Here is a 19,486-nt window from a genome sequence, read left to right on the forward strand (position 1 = left end):
AACCCAGAAATGTGTTCAGAGTTATACTGTAAATAAAAGATTGTGTGACATCACATAAATGTTCTAAGTTTGGAAGACACGTCATCATGGGATGTTAACTAGCAGCACACCTGGAGCACAGCAAATGTAGCTTAACAGTAGGGTTATATTTATATTGTTTAATATTGCATTATTATAAAACAAATTGAAAATTGTGGATGGTTGGCAGTTTTTGTGGATGGTGTTGTATTTCTCAGATTCCGCATTTAAATTGGAGATAAGGCTCCAGCCGCGGTGATATTGTTACATTTTTCAATGGGTGGAACAAGATTGACCAATCAGAGAGCATAATCTCTGTCTGTCGTTTTATAATTGCCTTTGATTGATACTCAATTGTAAAGGTGAAAAAAACTGCCTTTCTTGTGAAAATAATTTAGGCTTGTTTGGTTTCATTTAATACCTGCCAATAAAAAACTTGTTAAAGGAAATTCTTCAGAAGATAGAAGTATCTGCACATCACGAGAAATCACACCAATTACTGTGTAATTTAGAAAGGAATAATTATGTAAATGATTTCCCTGCACGTGTAAAACAAATGCCCTCACCATACAGACACAGGACCAAAGCAAATTTTACAAAATTCTTACCTCTTCTGGAGGCTTCAAAACTATCAAATAGGTTAATTCTCTGGATGTCGTAGGTTAATGTGGTGTTTGGCATTAATGTCCTGTTTCTGTTTATATTAGTGACAGCAAATTTGAAGGCCAATTCTTCAAGACTTATAGGTTCATTCTCCAAGGTTTCAAAAATGCCTCCTGTAAAAAACAGAAATGAGTAAACGTAAAACAATCAAGTACATGGATAGGTATACTGTTGATAAAAATAATAGCATGTTGCCTCAGTCACTGTAAAGCTCATAAGGTTGAGGTTTGGGAACAAACTTTGATCGTCAAGATTATTTAAGTTTTTAATTATAGTTTGAAATTCATTTATTTTTCAGAATTTCCCTATGTTGAGTTGTAAATGTTATAACTTTAGTATTGCCCAATTAGGTAGCTCAAACTCACCAGCCTAAGAGGCACATTTAATGAACTGTTTGCCTTTGAACATCAAGGGTGGTCAGGCATTTATATGTAGCCGTGGATGCCTATTCCTGATGATTGAAGCAATTAAAAATCCTCTGTCTACACCCTTTATTATCTCTATGATCAATGCGGACTCCAGGGACCACCATATAAAGTAGTTACAGGTAGACTTCATGATGCCTGTGACAGGGTGGCGCAAGGGATGAGGCCCAGAGACAGACTGCAGTTCAAACAAAATACTTTTATTAAATAAAAGACACAAAATAAACAGGCACGAGGGCCAAACAAAAAGGTTCTTAAAACACAAACAATAAACACAAAGTAAAACTTACAAAAATAAAGCTTCCAGGCTGAACTACGCCTTCACTGGAATGCAAAAATTCAAAAAAACAGCACACAAAGAAAAACACAGTAAGCAACACAAAATACCAGCTTGATACCTCTCTCTAATGAGGAGCTGAAACCTCCTTTTATGGAAAAGTTGGCTGGGTGCTGATTGATTGTTAAATACTCCCACCTGACACAATAAACCTGGGCAGGGAGGGGAATTTAACCCCAGCCTTGCTCTGCCACACACCTCCCCCCACGTATTATTATTATTATTATTATTATTATTTATTTCTTAGCAGATGCCCTTATCCAGGGCGACTTACAATTGTTACAAGATATCACATTATACATTATATCACATTATACAGATATCACATTATTTTACATACAATTACCCATTTATACAGTTGGGTTTTTACTGGAGCAATCTAGGTAAAGTACCTTGCTCAAGGGTACAACAGCAGTGTCCCCCACTGGGGATTGAACCCACAACCCTCCGGTCAAGAGTCCAGAGCCCTAACCACTACTCCACACTGCTGCCCCAATACAATACAATACGTACAATCGGCCAAACTATTCCCCCCCCCCCCCCTTATGTCCCTCGGGTGGGCTATTTCGGCAGACAGTGATGGGCGGGGTTGATGTCGGAACAGCCATGCTTTCTTCATTGGCGGGGGCCCCGGACCTTCAAAGCACACGGATGCTGGCAGGGAACCTGGACCTCCAGCAGGAGCAGCGCTGGTGGCACCTCTGGTGGTGGAGGCGGGAACGGCGGCCCGTCTCCCTCTGGTGGCGGAGGCGGGAATGGCGGCCCGTCTCCCTCTGGTGGCGGAGGCAGGAACGGTGGCCCGTCTCCCTCTGGTGGCAGATATAATAAATAATAATGGACGGCTTTTGTCTGTCTGCACACAAATACAATATAATACAAATGAAAACATTATCATACATAAAATAAATACACAAGGGTTGGGCACCCCGTCACACATGCACATTAAGTAGTGAGCCAAGCGTGCACCATAAATCAAAATTTACTGTCCCATTTACTAACAGAGAACAAATTAATTTAGGTGCACACAATGAACAAGACTTAACTGTGACCACCATGATATAAAAAGCTCCAGCAGTCCAGGTGTATCTTTTGGTCAGTGGCTTATTGTGAAGGTGGAGGTGGCTTACATTGACCGAAAATGAGTGAACAACAGACACAGCCCTCCGCAGGGGACAGGCAGAGGCAACGCAAACTAAAACTACATGCAGAAGAGTTAATTCTGGTGGAGGTGGTTGTTTTAAAATTATAATACCTTGTTTGGTCCAGTGTTTTATTTAAAATCACTATTTGTATCAATGTAATGAACTATAAAATAAAATCTAATTATAAAACATTACAGGTGATTTTCATTGCTCTATATGAAAACTTTAATGCAAGTAATGCCTCCATCACACCAGATAGATTTCAGCCCAGAAAAATAGGTTTAATATAGTGTACCTATCAGTGCTTAAAGCCTAGTTTCCAAACAAACTAATTATCGCTCACTTTAAGGTGCACACTATGATTATCGCCCGTTAGTAAATATGGTGTGAATGAAGCTCATCTCATTATTCAGAGCGGGGTGCCTGTTTTTAAATACATAATCATGAATTACCATACAAATCACAAATCCATTCTGATTACCATAGTGTGGCACAATAATGTCAGTATGCGCCATAATATGCCCACCATTTCGTGCGATAATGAATACAATTGCAATAGCAAATACGGAAATCATGAACGTGCACACCAGTTGCAATTATGGTGCACCATAATGTTTAGTACCCTTTCATAAATGAGGCCCAATGGAAATTATTCAATTGATCTAAACCAGAGGTTCTCCGAGTTTGTTTATTTGGGACCTCCTTTTGTCAGGTGCGACCCCACCTATTAAATTCTTTTTTTTACTAATGTATTATAGAATTACAATGCAGTTATGGGTCAACCAGATTTCCTCTACATAGAAGGGTGGGAGTTGTGCTCTGTGCTGCTCATGAACTTTGCTGTTTTCAAGTCATCATATTATTGAATACTAAATCAGTGAATCACAATCATTCTGCACTTTTTAGCAGTATAAATGCTCCAGTAAGCATACAAAATAATCATAATACTCATACTTTGATGGTTTTTTATTTAAATTCAATTTAAAGCCCACAATTTTAGAAATTAACATCTTAAGCATTTAGAAACTGGTAAAAACTAGGGCTGTCCCTTGATTGAAAATTTTGATCAGTTAATTTATGGGCATTAGTTGATTAATTCATGCACATTTTTAATAAAGGCAATACTCTTATAGCGGCTGTCCTGCATAGAAATACTTAAAAAAATAAATAATCAAAAAATAAATAAATAAAAATAAGCCGAATGGGAATTTGGACTTTTTAAAACCACTTTTATTTTATTAAAATTTACAAATGTTACCTTTCCATCCCATTACCCTATGTAACAGAGCAGGGAGGGAGTTTAAATCCTCCATACCAAAACACACGTGCAAATGTGTATGGTTAATTTGTTAATTGTTTTGGCAGTTGGCCTCATCATTGTAAATTAGAGCCAGCTACCTAAACTTGTTTCTCTGGGGCATATAAACCCCAGAGTTTGTTCATTCGGGGGGGGGGGGGGGGGGGGGGGGGCACCAGCTCAGCTGTTCCATTCCACCTTTAATGCAAATATATCCCACTAGTTGTTTTTCAAGTGATGGCAGACCTGAGAAGCCTCTTTGTCGTCGTCAAGGGTAAGCTCTTTGATACACCTGTAATCCTTGCTAATGTATATGCACCCAGGTGCGATGACGGTCCATTTTTTAATAGTTTCCTATCTTCTCTCCCAGATTTGCATTCCCACCACTTAATTCGTGGGGGGGGGCTTTAATTGTACCTTGAACCCCAGTCTAGACCACTCTTCCACAAGGCAAAATCCGCTCTAGCCATTCATAACTTCCTCAATACATATAAATCCTTGAATGTTTGGTGCTTTTTGTTCCCTACTGGTAGGCAGTACTCATTCTTTCCACATGTTCATATTCACGTATTGACTATTTATTGCTAGACAATGCATTGCTTCCTCCTGACCATTCATGTTCCTATCAGAGTATTGTGATATCTGATCATCCAGCCACCCTATGGAAAGCACTCAAAGCATATGAGAGGCCAAATAATATCATACTTTGATCATTGCAATAAACGCCACAATAACAGAATTACTGAAGTAACTGACCAAATTTTCCAAATAGGCTAGCAATATGCCAGCTCCTCCACTCTTCATCTTTATAAACAGTGTCTAATGTTACAAAGTGAATTTGACCTTCTCTAAGACAGGCTCAACAGCTATTTGTTATTTCTCATCATGTAGTGTATGAATTTGAAGACAAAGCCAGCAAGCTACTAGCACATCAACTCCATTAATCAGCAGCCTCTCATTTTATTACGCAAATTAACACCAAAACAGGAGCCCCCACAGTAGATCAATAACCAGTTTAAAACATTCTATTCCTCTCTATAGACACCTCTATAGCGTTCCTCATTGTATGTCCCGCGGGCCAAAAGTGGCCCTCAGGGTCCCAAGGAGTGGCCCGCCAGCTGCCTCTGTATAATTCCGCTGCGTTTTGTACATCTTTATTATATTACAGTACTCCACTACCGCTTTAACCCGCCTACTTCTTTTTTTAGGTTAGCAACAGGGAAAGAAGACTGTGGGCCGTGATGCAAGTACTGTACTCACTGTTACATTTTGTGACTGAAGGTTTATTGCTGGTTTGTAAATACTGTAGTGGCTGTTTTGTGAGTGAGCTTTTACTGTTATGCAAGTACTGTGTGTTATGCAACATTGTTAGCTGCAACTCTTCACTTGTAATGAAACACAGTGTAAAATAGTTCAAATTGTGATAAAGAGGGAGTCTTAAGAACTTATGTTCTGGTTATCTATTTGTACGTTTCTTTTTTATTGTTTAACAAATGAACAAAAATCCATCATGAAAGCAAGTATATATATGTGCAAACTGTTTATATTTATGAAACCGCAACCTTAATACACAGTGGCCACAACTTGATAAAAAAAAAAAAAAAAAAAAAACACCACACACCCCACAATTTTCTTACAGCCATATATATATATATATATATATATATATATATATATATATATATATATATATATATATATATATAAATATATATATACACACACAGACGTGCTCAAATTTGTTGGTACCCCTCCACAAAAAACGAAGAATGCACAATTTTCTCTGAAATAACTTGAAACTGACAAAAGTAATTGGCATCCACCATTGTTTATTCCATATTTAATAGAAATCAGACTTTGCTTTTGATTTTTTATTCAACATAATATTGTAAATAAGAAAACAAATGAAAATGGCATGGACAAAAATGATGGGACCGCTAACCTAATATTTTGTTGCACAACCTTTAGAGGCAATCACTGCAATCAAACGTTTTCTGTAGCTCTCAATGAGACTTCTGCACCTGTTAACAGGTAGTTTGGCCCACTCTTCCTGAGCAAACTGCTCCAGCTGTCTCAGGTTTGATGGGTGCCTTCTCCAGACTGCAAGTTTCAGCTCTTTCCATAGATGTTCGATAGGATTCAGATCAGGACTCATAGAAGGCCACTTCAGAATAGTCCAATGTTTTGTTCTTATCCATTCTTGGGTGCTTTTAGCTGTGTGTTTTGGGTCATTATCCTGTTGGAGGACCCATGACCTGAGACTGAGACAGAGCTTTCTGACACTGGGCAGTACGTTTCGCTCCAGAATGCCTTGATAGTTTTGAGATTTCATTGTGCCCTGCACAGATTCAAGGCACCCTGTGCCAGGCGCAGCAAAGCAGCCCCAAAACATAACTGAGCCTCCTCCATGTTTCACTGTAGGTATGGTGTTCTTTTCTTTGAAAGCTTCATTTTTTCGTCTGTGAACATAGAGCTGATGTGACTTGCCAAAAAGCTCCAGTTTTGACATATCTGTCCAAAGGACATTCTCCCAGAAGGATTGTGGCTTGTCAATATGCATTTTAGCAAATTCCAGTCTGGCTTTTTTATGTTTTTCTTTCAAAAGTGGAGTCCTCCTGGGTCTTCTTCCATGGAGCCCACTTTCGCTCAAAAAGCGACGGATGGTGCGATCAGAAACTGACGTACCTTCACCTTGGAGTTCAGCTTGTTTCTCTTTGGCAGTTATCCTTGGTTCTTTTTCTACCATTCGCACTATCCTTCTGTTCAATCTGGGGTTGATTTTCCTCTTGCGGCCGCGCCCAGGGAGGTTGGCTACAGTTCCATGGACCTTAAACTTCTTCATAATATTTGCAACTGTTGTCACAGGAACATCAAGCTGCTTGGAGATGGTCTTGTAGCCTTTACCTTTACCATGCTTGTCTATTATTTCCTTTCTGATCTCCTCAGACAACTCTCTCCTTTGCTTTCTCTGGTCCATGTTCAATGTGGTGCACACAATGATACCAAACAGCACAGTGACTACTTTTCTCCATTAAATAGGCTGAATGACTGATTACAAGATTGGAGACATGTGTGATATTAATTAAAGAAACTAATTAGTTTGAAATATCACTATAATCCAATTATCTATTATCTTTTCTAAGGGGTACCAACAAATGTGTCCAGGCCATTTTAGAATATCTTTGTAGAATCAGCAATAATTCATGTCTTTTCACAGCTTCTTTGCTTTATTCTATGACATACCAAAGGCATGCAAGTATACATGATAAAAATAGCTTTTAATTTCATCACTTTTCAGGAGGAATGAAGCATTATTTCAATGAGCTGTAAGGGTACCAACAAATTTGAGCACGTCTGTATATATATATATTATATATATATATATATATATATATATATATATATATATATATATATATATATATATATATATATATATAGTGTGAAGGATGGTCAGTCTATAGTAAGAGGAGGGAGTACCAGGGACGTGGGGAAACTGGTATTTCGCTCTCATATAGAAGAAAACAACAAAACTTCAGTTCCCAAAAGCCCAAGCGCAGTAGGAGATCAGGTGACCTGGTAGCAGGGGAAATGGACGATAAAAAGGACCCCCGGAGTGTACAAGTGTGGGTGTAGGAGCGTGTAGCAAGGACGCAACTGGGTTGCTGTAAAACTTGTGAAAGGTAGAAGTGAATAAGGTATTTCAAGCAAGTAATACCGGTTTATTATTTTGTGAGACCTTCGTTTGGTTAAAAGAAACAACGTGTTAAAGAATTGTGGGTGACGTGAAAAGGAATACGAGGAGCAATACAAACAGCTGTGAAGCAGAGGGTTACGAGGAGTAATAGAAAAAACGCCGTGAGTACTACAGCCTGGATAGCCATACCCGAGAGGTAAAATAACATTTAAACTACTCTGTTTTCGCTGAAGTGAAAAGAAATTTTGCACTGCTGAGTGAAACCTGCTTACTCAATTTACTGTTGTGAGTATATCGGTACAGCCGAGTGAAGTTATAAGCTGCACTGTCCACTGTGACATAAATGAAACATAAATGAAACACATAAATGAAACACAAGGTGTAATTTAAAATAACCTGTGGTCTTAAAAACCAAAAATACGGGACACGGGTAGGAATTACTGATGATAATACCAAGCAGGTGAAGACGCGCTGTGTATTTACAGAGGAAGATAGTACCCGGGACTCTGAATATTTACATAATCCTGTGCGTATGCCTAGCCAGGGTTTTTACATAGAGAGCGAGTGCTGCGTGAAACGGATACCTGGAAATTACCGTGTTAAGGATCGTGTTATTATCTCTGGAACAAAACACACAGAAGCTAAAGTGTTTAAGGACTGTTTTATTATTTGGTTTGGAACAAACACTTAGAAACGGAAGCATTATTGTTTGGTTTTGAAGAAACCGACACGTTTTAGTTTGTGGTGTAATTTGGGAACAGTGCCACCTGCTGGCCCATGTGAGTTTCACCGAAGTATAGTGAAGAAATATACTGTCTACTGCACTCGGTGGTCTGAACACTAAGTGATTGTTTTTACCTGTTAGAAGGCTAGATTCTGCAGGGCTAGATAGGGAAAAGGAAAACAGTTCAGTTAGTGCCCAGAGGGCAGGTTTTCTTTTGTTTATTTTCGTTTTTTCTTTATTCATGTTCAAATATAAATAAACTTACCAGTTTATTATATTGCTTTCGTCCTGTGTGCTCTCTCCGACTGTCAATTTGGCTTCCACACCAAACAAATAGTTCACAATAAATTATATATATATATTAGTGACAGTGGGGGTGCCTCACCACAATTCGGGACCTTTAAACGGTCTTCTTGTGTGTAAAAGAAGCAGAGCACACAGCTTTCTTCCTCCACCTCGGCAGCCCTGAATTAAACTGCAAGGCTTATAAGCCCCACAGTAACAAATGTGGGCAGCTGGCTGTAATTTACAAATGTCATGCCAACTGCCAAAACAATTAACAAATCATGCAATTAAATTAACCAATTACACCATTTTCATTAACATGGCTGCCTTTTGCAGATACCCTCACCAAGATGGAGTAGATGTTCCCTAAACCCCCAGGGTCCTAAAACCTCAAAATTAAGGTCAGAACCACCTACTCTATTACACATCCTCCCCCCATGTGCACAGCACATTTGGCCATTCCAAGGCCACCTCCTCCCGGACCTCCTGGACCAGCTCCAGGAACTCAGGTTCCTCTGTCTCTAGGAACTTTTCACTGTCTTCTTGTGTGTAAAAGAAACATTTACTGGACCACAAATGTTATTTAAAACAGGACAGGGCCTGTATATTTATTCATTAAACAAACAAAAGCCTAAATCCTCAAAAGGAGTACTAACTAAACAGAGTACCATCCCTGACTGACCAAAGCGGGCAGCTAAGCTGCTTACCGATACGAAACTAAAACATATAGTTGTTACAGAGAAACACAGTACGTACTTTACATGACTGTTTGGAAGCAGAGCACACAGCTTTCTGCTTCCTCCAACTTGGCAGGCCTGAATTAAACTGTGAGGCTGGCTCCAATTTACAAATGTCATGCTAACTGCCAAAACAATTAACATATCATACAATTAAATTAACCAATGACACAATTTTCATTAACATGGCTGCCTTTTGCAGATACCCTCACCAAGATAGAGTAGATCAAGTCGGGACCACCTACTCTTACTAATTTTTTATTTATATATATATATATATTACACACAAACACACACACACAGTGCCTATAGAAAGTCTACACCCCCTTTAAAAATGTTCACCTTTTGTTGCCTTATAGCCTGGAATTAAAATGCAAAGAGATTTTTTTTTTTCATTGATCTACACATCCTACCCCACAACTTCCAAGTGAAAAATATTATAGAAATTTGTAGAAAATTAATTACAAACTGAAATAGCTTGGTTGGATAAGTGTCCACCCCCCTTGTAATAGAAATCCTAAATTAGCTCAGGTATAATCAAATCGCCTTCAAAGTCACAAGTTAAGTGGCCTCCACCTGTGTTAAACTGTAGTAATTCTCATGACTTCAGAATAAATTCAGCAGTTCCTGTAGGTTCCCTCTGCTGGGTAGTGCATTTCAATGCAAAGACCCAACCATGAGCACTAAGGCGCTTTCAAAAGAACTCCTGGACAAAGTTGTTGAAAGGCACAGATCAGGGGATGGGTATAAAAAAATATATATATATCAAAAGGCCTTGAATATCCCTTGGAGCATGGTCAAGATAATAATTAAGAAGTGGAAGGTGTATGGCACCACCAAGACCCTGCCTAGATCAGGCCGTCCCTCCAAATTGGATGACCGAGCAAGAAGGAGACTAATCAGAGAGGCTATCAAGAGGCCAATGGCAACTTTGCAAGAGCTACAGGCTTTTATGGCGAAGATTGGTCAAAGTGTGCATGCGATAACAATATCCCAAGCATTCCACAAATCTGGCCTGTATGGTAGGGTGGCAAGAAGGAAGCCATTACTCAAGAAAGCCCACCCCATTTGAAGTATGCAAAAACACACTCTGGAGATTCTGTAGCCATGTGGCAAAAAGTTTTGTGGTGTGACGAAACTAAAATGGAACTTTTTGGCCTAAATGCAAAGCGTTATGTTTGGCTTAAACCCAACACAGTGCATCACCCAAAGAACACCATCCCTACTGTGAAGCATGGTGGTGGCAGCATCATGTTATGGGGCTCTTTCTCATCGGCAGGGACTGGGGCACTTCTCAGGATAGAAAGGAAAATCAATGGAGCACAGTACAGAGAAGTCCTTGAGAAAAACCTGCTGCCCTCTGCAAGAAAGCTGAAACTGGGACGGAAGTTCACCTTTCAGCACGACAACGACCCAAAGCACACAGCCAAAGCTACACTGGAGTGGCTAAGGAACAAAAAGGTAAATGTCCTTGAGTGGCCCAGTCAGAGCCCCAACCTAAATCCAATCGCAGATGTGTGGCAGGACTTGAAGATTGCTGTCCATCAACGCTTCCCAAGGAACTTGACAGAGCTTAAACAGTTTTGTAAAGAAGAATGGTCAAATATTTCCAAATCTAGGTGTGCAAAGCTGGTAGAGACCTATCCCAACAGACTCACAGCTGTAATTGCTGCCAAAGGTGCTTCCACCAATTATTAACTCGGGGGGGGGGGGCACTCTGAGGCACTAACACAACAAAATGTGAAAAAAGTTCAAGGGGGTGTAGACTTTCTCCCCTGCCCTCCCCGACACACCTCACCCAGACTACCCCGTCCCACCGACACACCTCACCCAGACTCCCCCGCCCCCCCGACACAACTCAACCACTTGCCCCCCAGACACACCTCAACCAGACTTATCCCCCGCCCCCCTTGAAACACCTCACCCAAACTCCCCCGCCCCCCGACACACCTCAACGAGAATCATCCCTCCGACACACCTCAACCAGACTCACCCCCAGCCCCCCCGACACACCTCAACCAGACTCACCCCCAGCCCCCCCGACACACCTCAACCAGACTCACCCCCAGCCCCCCCCGACACACCTCAACCAGACTCACCCCCAGCCCCCCCCGACACACCTCAACCAGACTCACCCCCAGCCCCCCCGACACACCTCAACCAGACTCACCCCCAGCCCCCCCCCCGACACACCTCAACCAGACTCACCCCCAGCCCCCCCGACACACCTCAACCAGACTCACCCCCAGCCCCCCCGACACACCTCAACCAGACTCACCCCCAGCCCCCCGACACACCTCAACCAGACTCATCCCCCACCCCCCTGACACACCTCACCCACTCAGCCCCCGCCCCCCCCCCCCCGACACACCTCAACCAGACTCATCCCCCGTCCCCCCGTACACACCTCACCCAGACTCAGCGATTGTAAAAGCTCCATGGGAAATGGCAGACTTAGTGGGTCTCCAGGATGATTGACTATCAACTATCCAGGCAGGGATCAGGTTTAATCTGACCAACCCCCAATCCACAGAGCTTGTGTCGTTTCAGACCTACTGTTGCTCAGCGCCTTTCAATCGCCCAGTCCTCCTTCATTTGAATGTAGAAAATGAGCAAACGAGAGTGCAACATTTTATTAAACAAATCTAATAAAATCTTTAATAAAGTTATAATAAAGATAAGATGGACAAACGTTACAATTCGTAATTGCATTAACATTTAAAGGCTACTCACAGGTATACTGTAATAACAATACTGTAATAGTAAAATTGGTTTCATTTACAGGGTTTTGCTGTGAATTAAATGGGCTTTTAAATCCTCCAATGTCCTTACTTTCTCAAGTGGAATGAAGAACAAGAAAACGAAAGTGCAACATTTAAGTGACTAGTTCTTTGTATTGGTTTTAATACAATTCCGAATTGTGATTGTAATAAGGTGTATCCATCTTAAATATATACCGGTAGTATCATTTTATTTTACTGTTTATTAGAAGTGGGGGGTAGGGAAGGAAGGAAAAAAAAGACAACTTGCAAGATTTGCACTTACGGGCTTTCCTTTCACGGCAATACTATGAGGTTCTTATCAGAGTCACAAAGCAAGTTGTTTTTTCTTTTTAACAATGTATTCTATGGTACCACTTTATATTAAGGTGCTGCTTATTCATATTTTATAAATATAGTATATGCTTAATAACTATGTTGGAGTGTTAATACAGCATTGTAGATGGTTTATAACCATGCAATAACCATTGACAGAATTACGTTTAAACATCCCAAAGTACAATAGGTGGCTAAAAACTGTCCCCTTTATAAAACTGTCATTCCATCTATGGCTATTTCCTGGTTACAAACCATATACAATGTGTTATTAACACTTTAACATAGTTATTAAGTATATATTATATATTTATAAAACATTAATAAGCAGCACCTTAACCCTTTGCGGTTCTGTCGGACCAGGTCCGACACTACAATTTTCCCTTTCCGGTCCGATGTCGGACCCTGTCCAACATCAAAAAGACATAAAACACAGGTCTCTAATCATTTTTTCTCCGGAAAAAGCAGAGAAAACTATTCAATGGCCGAGTGAAACCGATAGGAGCTGAGAGAAGCAGAAAAAAGTGGCGTATCTGAGAAATACACATACAGTGCCTTGCAAAAGTATTCACCCCCCTTGAACTTTTCCACATTTTTGTAGTGTTACAACCTGGAATTAAAATGGATTTAAATTAGGATTTTTTTGTCACTGATCTCACAAAATAGTCCATTATGTCGAAGTGGGGGAAAAAAATCTACATATTTTTCAAAATTATTTACAAATAAAAAACTGAAAAGTCTTGATTGCATAAGTATTCACCCCCTTTGCGGTGACACCCCTAAATAAGCTCTGGTGCAACCAATTGCCTTCAGAAGTCACATAATTAGTTGAATGGAGTCCACTTGTGTGCAATTAAAGTGTCACATGATCTCAGATTTAAATACACCTGTTTCTGGAAGGCCCCAGAGTTTGTTAGAGAGCATATCTAAACAAACAGCATCATGAAGACCAAGGAGCTATCAAAACAAGTCCGGGATAAAGTTCTAGAGAAGCACCAATCAGGGTTGGGTTATAAAAAAATATCCCAAACTTTGAACATCCCCCGGAGCACCATTAAATCCATTATTAAAAAATGGAAAGAATATGGCACAACCGCGACTCTGCCTAGAGAAGGCCGTCCACCAAAACTCAGTGACCAGGTAAGGAGGGCATTAGTCAGAGAAGCAACCAAGAGGCCAATAGTAACTCTGAAGGAGCTGAAGAGATCCACAGCTGAAATGGGAGAAACTGTCCATGGGACAACTATAACCCGGACGCTCCACAAAGCTAGGCTTTATGGAAGAGTGGCGAGAAGAAAGCCATTGCTAAAAAAAACCCATATCAAATCCAGTTTGGATTTTGCCAAAAGGCATGTGGGAGACACAGCAAACATGTGGAAAAAGGTTCTGTGGTCTGATGAAACCAAAATTGAACTTTTTGGCCTTAGCGCAAAATGCTATGTGTGGCACAAAGCCAACACTGCTCATCACCCTGAGAACACCATCCCCACGGTGAAACATGGTGGTGGCAGCATCATGTTATAGGGATGCTTTTCATCGGCAGGGACTGGGAAACTGGTCAGGATTGAGGGCAAGATGGATGGAGCCAAATACAGGGAAATTCTAGAGGAAAACCTGTTTCAGTCTGCAAGAGACCTGGGACTGGGGCAGAGGTTCACCTTCCAGCAGGACAATGACCCTAAACACACAGCCAAAGCTACACTGGAGTGGTTTAACAAGAACCTGAATGTCTTACAATGGCCCAGTCCTAAATCCGATTTAGAATCTGTTGCAAGACTTGAAAATTGCTGTTCACCAACGGTCCCCATCCAACTTGACAAAGCTTGAGCAATTTTGCCAAGAATGGGCAAAAATTGCAAGATCCAGATGTGCAAAGCTGGTAGAGACTTACCCAAAAAGACTCACAGCTGTAATTGCTGCCGATGGTGCTTCTACCAAGTATTGACTCACAATAAAAGATATTTTGCACCTTCAAAGTGTTAGGTATGTTGTGTAAATCAAATGTTAAAAATCCTAATTAAATCCATTTTAATTCCAAGTTGTAACACTACAAAACGTGGAAAAGTCCAAGGGGGTGAATACTTATGCAAGACACTGTAGCCCCGGCACCACAGAGAGAACACGGCCCTTATGATATTCCAGAATAAAGCCAGATCTCAGGGAAACAGGTACCGCTTCACTCTGGGACACCCCCTTAGCACATAGCACCAGTTACAACTACCTGGGTCTGAAAATCAGTGAGTCAGGGAGTTTTAACCTGGCTATGAATGCATTAAAAAGACAAGGCACACAGGGCTTTGTATGCCATAAAAAAAACAAATCACCTTTACAAAATTAAAACACCAATAAATTTGGCTTTTTTTTTTTTTTACAACATAATTTAGCCAATTCTTCTGTATGGTAGTGAAGTATGGGGTCCCCCTTGATTATAACAAACGGTATCAAAGCCAAACAGAACATTTCCAATTCTACAAAAACCTCTTGCAAGTTCACAGGAGTGCAGCCAATAGCATCTGCAGGGCAGAATTGAGCCAGTTCCCCTTACTCCACTCCATACAGAAATGAGCACTGAATTACTGGGTCCATCTACAGTAGGCTGATCCACAGTCCTACCACCAAACAGCACTGCAGAGCTCCACACTGTCCCCAGAAGAGAATCCTCTGAGCAAACTGGTACTGAAGCTCAGCCAATTGAGCCAAATTAACACCAGAGAGTTTCAGAACAACAAAAAACATAAAATGGAAAAATACAGTACAAGTACACTCAGTGACCACAGCCTGGCCATTGATACAGGCCAGCACAAAAAATCCTGGATAGCCAAAGAAAAGAGGCTGTGCTGTCACTGTGATCTGGGAGAGGTTGAGACAGAGATGCACTTCCTCTTACACTGACCCAATACAAACAAACCATGGACACATTCTTCCCCAAATTGGCCAATCAGGCCACAGAATTCCCTTTACTCTGACACTGCCCAGTATGTAGCTGTCTGCCACAAAACTCCTAAGGGGAATAAAAACATACCACGGACGATTCAGTATTCTGTTTATACCACAAGTACATATTAAATAAATAAATAAATTAAATATGTACATTTTTTATATTAAATCAATTAATTCAGGGATTATTTTACCTGCCGGATCTTTACTTTCATTGTCAACAGACTATGCTTGAACGCAGATTAATTTCGAACCCTGTTTATGGCCTCTTCGCAAACATCTTTAGATAGAACATGGCGCTCAGTCTGTCAATTTGCATCCTCTGTTGTTTTCTATCTTTACCGGTTTTCATGAAGGGGCTACAGGCTGATCAGATAAGTCAGATCAGTAACTAGCATTCCTTTTTGTTTTTATTATGTTTTTAATTTAGAGTGACCAATTATTATTTTTTTTATCTCCCCCCCCCCCCCCCCCAAATTTGGAATGTCCAATTCTGTTTTGTTTTTTCTCCTCACCGCAGCGGGTCACCACACAACAGATTTTCTGGGATTCACTGTTGCGCGATGAGAAGGAGTCCCTAACGGTTTCCCATCCCCCACCCCAGGAGCATCAGTGCCAATGTGACAAACCCTTTCGGAGTCCCCAGCAAAGTTCAGCCTCTTTGCACAGGCCGGACGCGAACTGGCACCGTCCAAGCTGTATGACTCATCCTGCAGTAACTGGCATTTCTTGCCATTCTCAAAGAAATCGGAGTTCAAATCAAAATATAATTTTTTAAAAATTATTTCAGACAGTTTAAAAGTTGTTATAAAACATATAGGTGGCAGTATTGTTTGAACTACTATGCTAGATTTTGTTTTAACAGGTCAATCAAATCATATAAAATTAATGCAATACCTAAACTAAAGCACATTACTAATGTATTAAAGTTAAATACAAAAAGTACTTTCACTTTGCTGTTCCAATCACATGCTGCAGAATGCCCAGCTAAATAACAAAGTATAATGATTCTATATAAATTATATGTAAAACTGTAAATACTTCGTCGTAATCTCTCAAACGTAATTCTCTCATTTGAACTTGCTTACTACAGACTTTATAATATTCTGTAACTGCTATTATCTGTAATGTAATACTTTGCAACAACTGTAAGTCACCCTGGATAAGGCTGTTGTAAACCCTTGTCAAAATAAAAAAGGACAGGGTCAATTGATTTTTAAGGAATAATAGCGTGCAACCTCTATTTTCGTTGCAACCATAGCCGTGTTTCCTTATGTAGAAATATTAAAGATTAAGTAACTGGGTTCTGAAAAATATAATCCCTTTTCAGCAAAGCCATGTACCCACAGTACTGTTCCTGGCCTGCGCAGTGAAGGTGCCGTTTCCCACTTCTTAACACCACATGTTACAGATAGGCTCTGTGGTGACGTCAGACCAGGAAGTATAGGACACAGTTTGGTGAATGCGCTGTTGCGCCAGTTTATTATAAAACAAAAAATTAAAACAAAACAAAAGGCAAGATGGCCAAAACAAAAAGACAAAACAGAACACGGAACCAAACATGTATCATGCTGGTGCATGTGTAGCAATTGTTATTGATATTTTCCCCTCTTTCTCTCTCTTTACCTCCTGACTCTCGTTCTGCCTCTGAACACACCAATCCGTGTGCATGAAAAACTGACTCTTATGCAGCTGTGCAAGGACTCGCTTGCTAATCAGTTCATGTGAATCCCGGAACAGTCTGCACGTGAACTAATTGTGCACTCCCTGTGCCTAAATACAAATATACATTTTAAATCCCCCGTGCTACAGAATCCACACTGTGCACATACAAACAATAACATCCCACATAAAACATAAAATACGCACAGGGGCGGGGCACCGCGCCACACTGTTTCAAAGCTTTTTTCAAAAGGTCTGCACTAGTGCCCGGATAGTGTAAGGATTATTGCCCACATTGTCAAACAGGTAACACAGCAATAATGATCCTTGATGTGGTACACAACAGAAAAGCCAGAACACTTGTCGTGATTTTTTTTTTTTTAATAGCTCTTCCTTTAAAAGAGCTATAACTTTGTTAGTTTTAGTGGTACCATTCAGTAGAGTTAATTGTAAATCGCTACTTTAGCTGAAACCTCCAGACAGAAGGGGTACGGTTTCAAAAAAGGTTGAAAACCATCATATGCTTCAACAACTTGGTCACAACTAGACTGTGTTTGTTTCTGCACCATCCTTTATCCCTGTAAACTACAATAAACAACTGATTTATCACATTACTCTCGCCTATCTTCTTACAAGTTTGTTTTTTCATTAAAATGCATTACAGAAATTAGATCTTCAATCACTGATAGCATCTAGCACTCCGAATACAGGGAAAAACCAAACATTTTTTTAAAGAGTAGGTCTAATGAGGGATAGTTTTAGACCAAAAATGACAAAGTACAGACTTCAAGCACTTTATTATTATTATTATTAATTATTATTATTATTATTATTATTATTATTATTTACTTCTTAGCAGATGCCCTTATCCAGGACGACTTACAGTTGTTACAAAATATATCCCAGTACAAAATCACATTACAGATAAGAGCAGTTATAAAATTATTGTATTTAACTAAACCTATGGATAAAAAGTAGGTGCATTTTTCTTCTTCAGCAGTGGCCATTGCTTCAGGTAGAAAGTGGTTCTGAGACCAATTCAAAGAATGTGCCCTTGTCTATTTACACCTAATCTGCAGCATTTTAGTTTAAATGGCTGGGATTCATTTAAAAAAACAACAACAAAAAAACACACCACACACATTTTCAAGGGAATTACTGAGTATCTGCACACCCCTATAAATATGCTTTAAATATCAATATTTTTCTTAGGGGAGAAGTGCTGCCAGTGGCTGTGCAAAGTAGTTCACGTCTTTGAGCTGATAATATAAACTGTGCTGTTGTCAACGTGCAGACTACATGATTTATCAAGATTATTGGGATTATATGAACTGCCTGCATTAGGTTACGTTTAGATCCTGAATATGGATCTGCACTCGGTTCATTAGTTTTCAGAGTCCAAGCTCCACTGTCCTCATGATTCATGAATCCTTATTATCTGTTTTATTACTGTTAAGTGAAACTGCAGCTGCAAAGCCCACCCATAAATCATCTATTGCATTCTTTCAACCATTGCATATTAATTCACGCGAACTGTTAAGATTAGGATCAAGTTGTCATATAATTAATTTTTTGATGTCCACACGCAGGGCGTATCTGTTGTACTCATTTATTTATGAAAGTGTTTCAGTGTATACTTAGTCACACATATTGGTTTAGTTGTTTCCTGTAATTGATACACCTATTCGCATGGAATGATTCCAGAGAGATTTCTCTTTTGTTCAGAAAACCTGTCGACACACTTGAGCTCTGACCAGACCTACTTGTTTAATTTACTTCTTTTCTTGCAATTTGTTTTTTGTTTTGTTTATGCTACAACTATGCAGGGATCCAATGCTTTTCAATCAGCTATTGTACAGCACCATATGGGGCAAGCCAGTATTTTCACATCTCACAGCTTCCCTTCTAGTTTAGCACCAGTCTCAAATTCAGCTGGTTTCAATCATCTGTGATATTATCAGGGCAAAAATAACACAGTGTAACAATTTTTTTTTTTATTTATTTTTTTGTTCCTGGGTTGTAAGTGTTATTTCCTAATTGCTTATGCCGCAAAAGTATAGAAAATGGCTATTATTCCCCACAAACTTTGCTTTTGTGACCAGGACAGTGATATTTTGAAATTTACCTATTTTCCAGAACATTCCAGATAGATTCAGTGCTGAGTAAACTTGGAGTAACTTCTAGAACTTTCCAGTAATATAAATAGTAGTATAAATACAGGGGCCTTAAGCCCACCAGTTCAGTTTAGTTCCAGCTGCCTAAGTGGATACATATCTGCATTTTTCTGAGATGGCATCAAGGTCATAGGAGACTTCAAAATGATGGCATTCCTGATGGGTCTCCAAGGCGGTTTTACCAAGTTTCCCTGCTATCTTTGCCTTTGGGACAGCAGGGACACCAAGGCGCACTACCACAGGCGGGACTGGCCACAGCAGACCGAGTTCTCTGTGGGGAGGAACAACGTCAA

General features: G+C 40.1%; 1 protein-coding gene across 1 annotated transcript in view; it reads right to left on the reverse strand.

Moving 5' to 3' along the window:
- The window catches only part of LOC117407445 (glutamate receptor ionotropic, kainate 1-like), a 102,585-nt gene that overhangs the window by 69,959 nt on the left and 13,140 nt on the right, over nt 1-19,486 (reverse strand). The window contains 1 exon segment of the mRNA XM_059028698.1: nt 627-794. Coding sequence (XP_058884681.1) covers nt 627-794 — 168 coding nt within the window.

The sequence above is a fragment of the Acipenser ruthenus genome, chromosome 8 (genome assembly GCF_902713425.1).
Source record: "Acipenser ruthenus chromosome 8, fAciRut3.2 maternal haplotype, whole genome shotgun sequence".
Classification (NCBI taxonomy): domain Eukaryota; kingdom Metazoa; phylum Chordata; class Actinopteri; order Acipenseriformes; family Acipenseridae; genus Acipenser; species Acipenser ruthenus.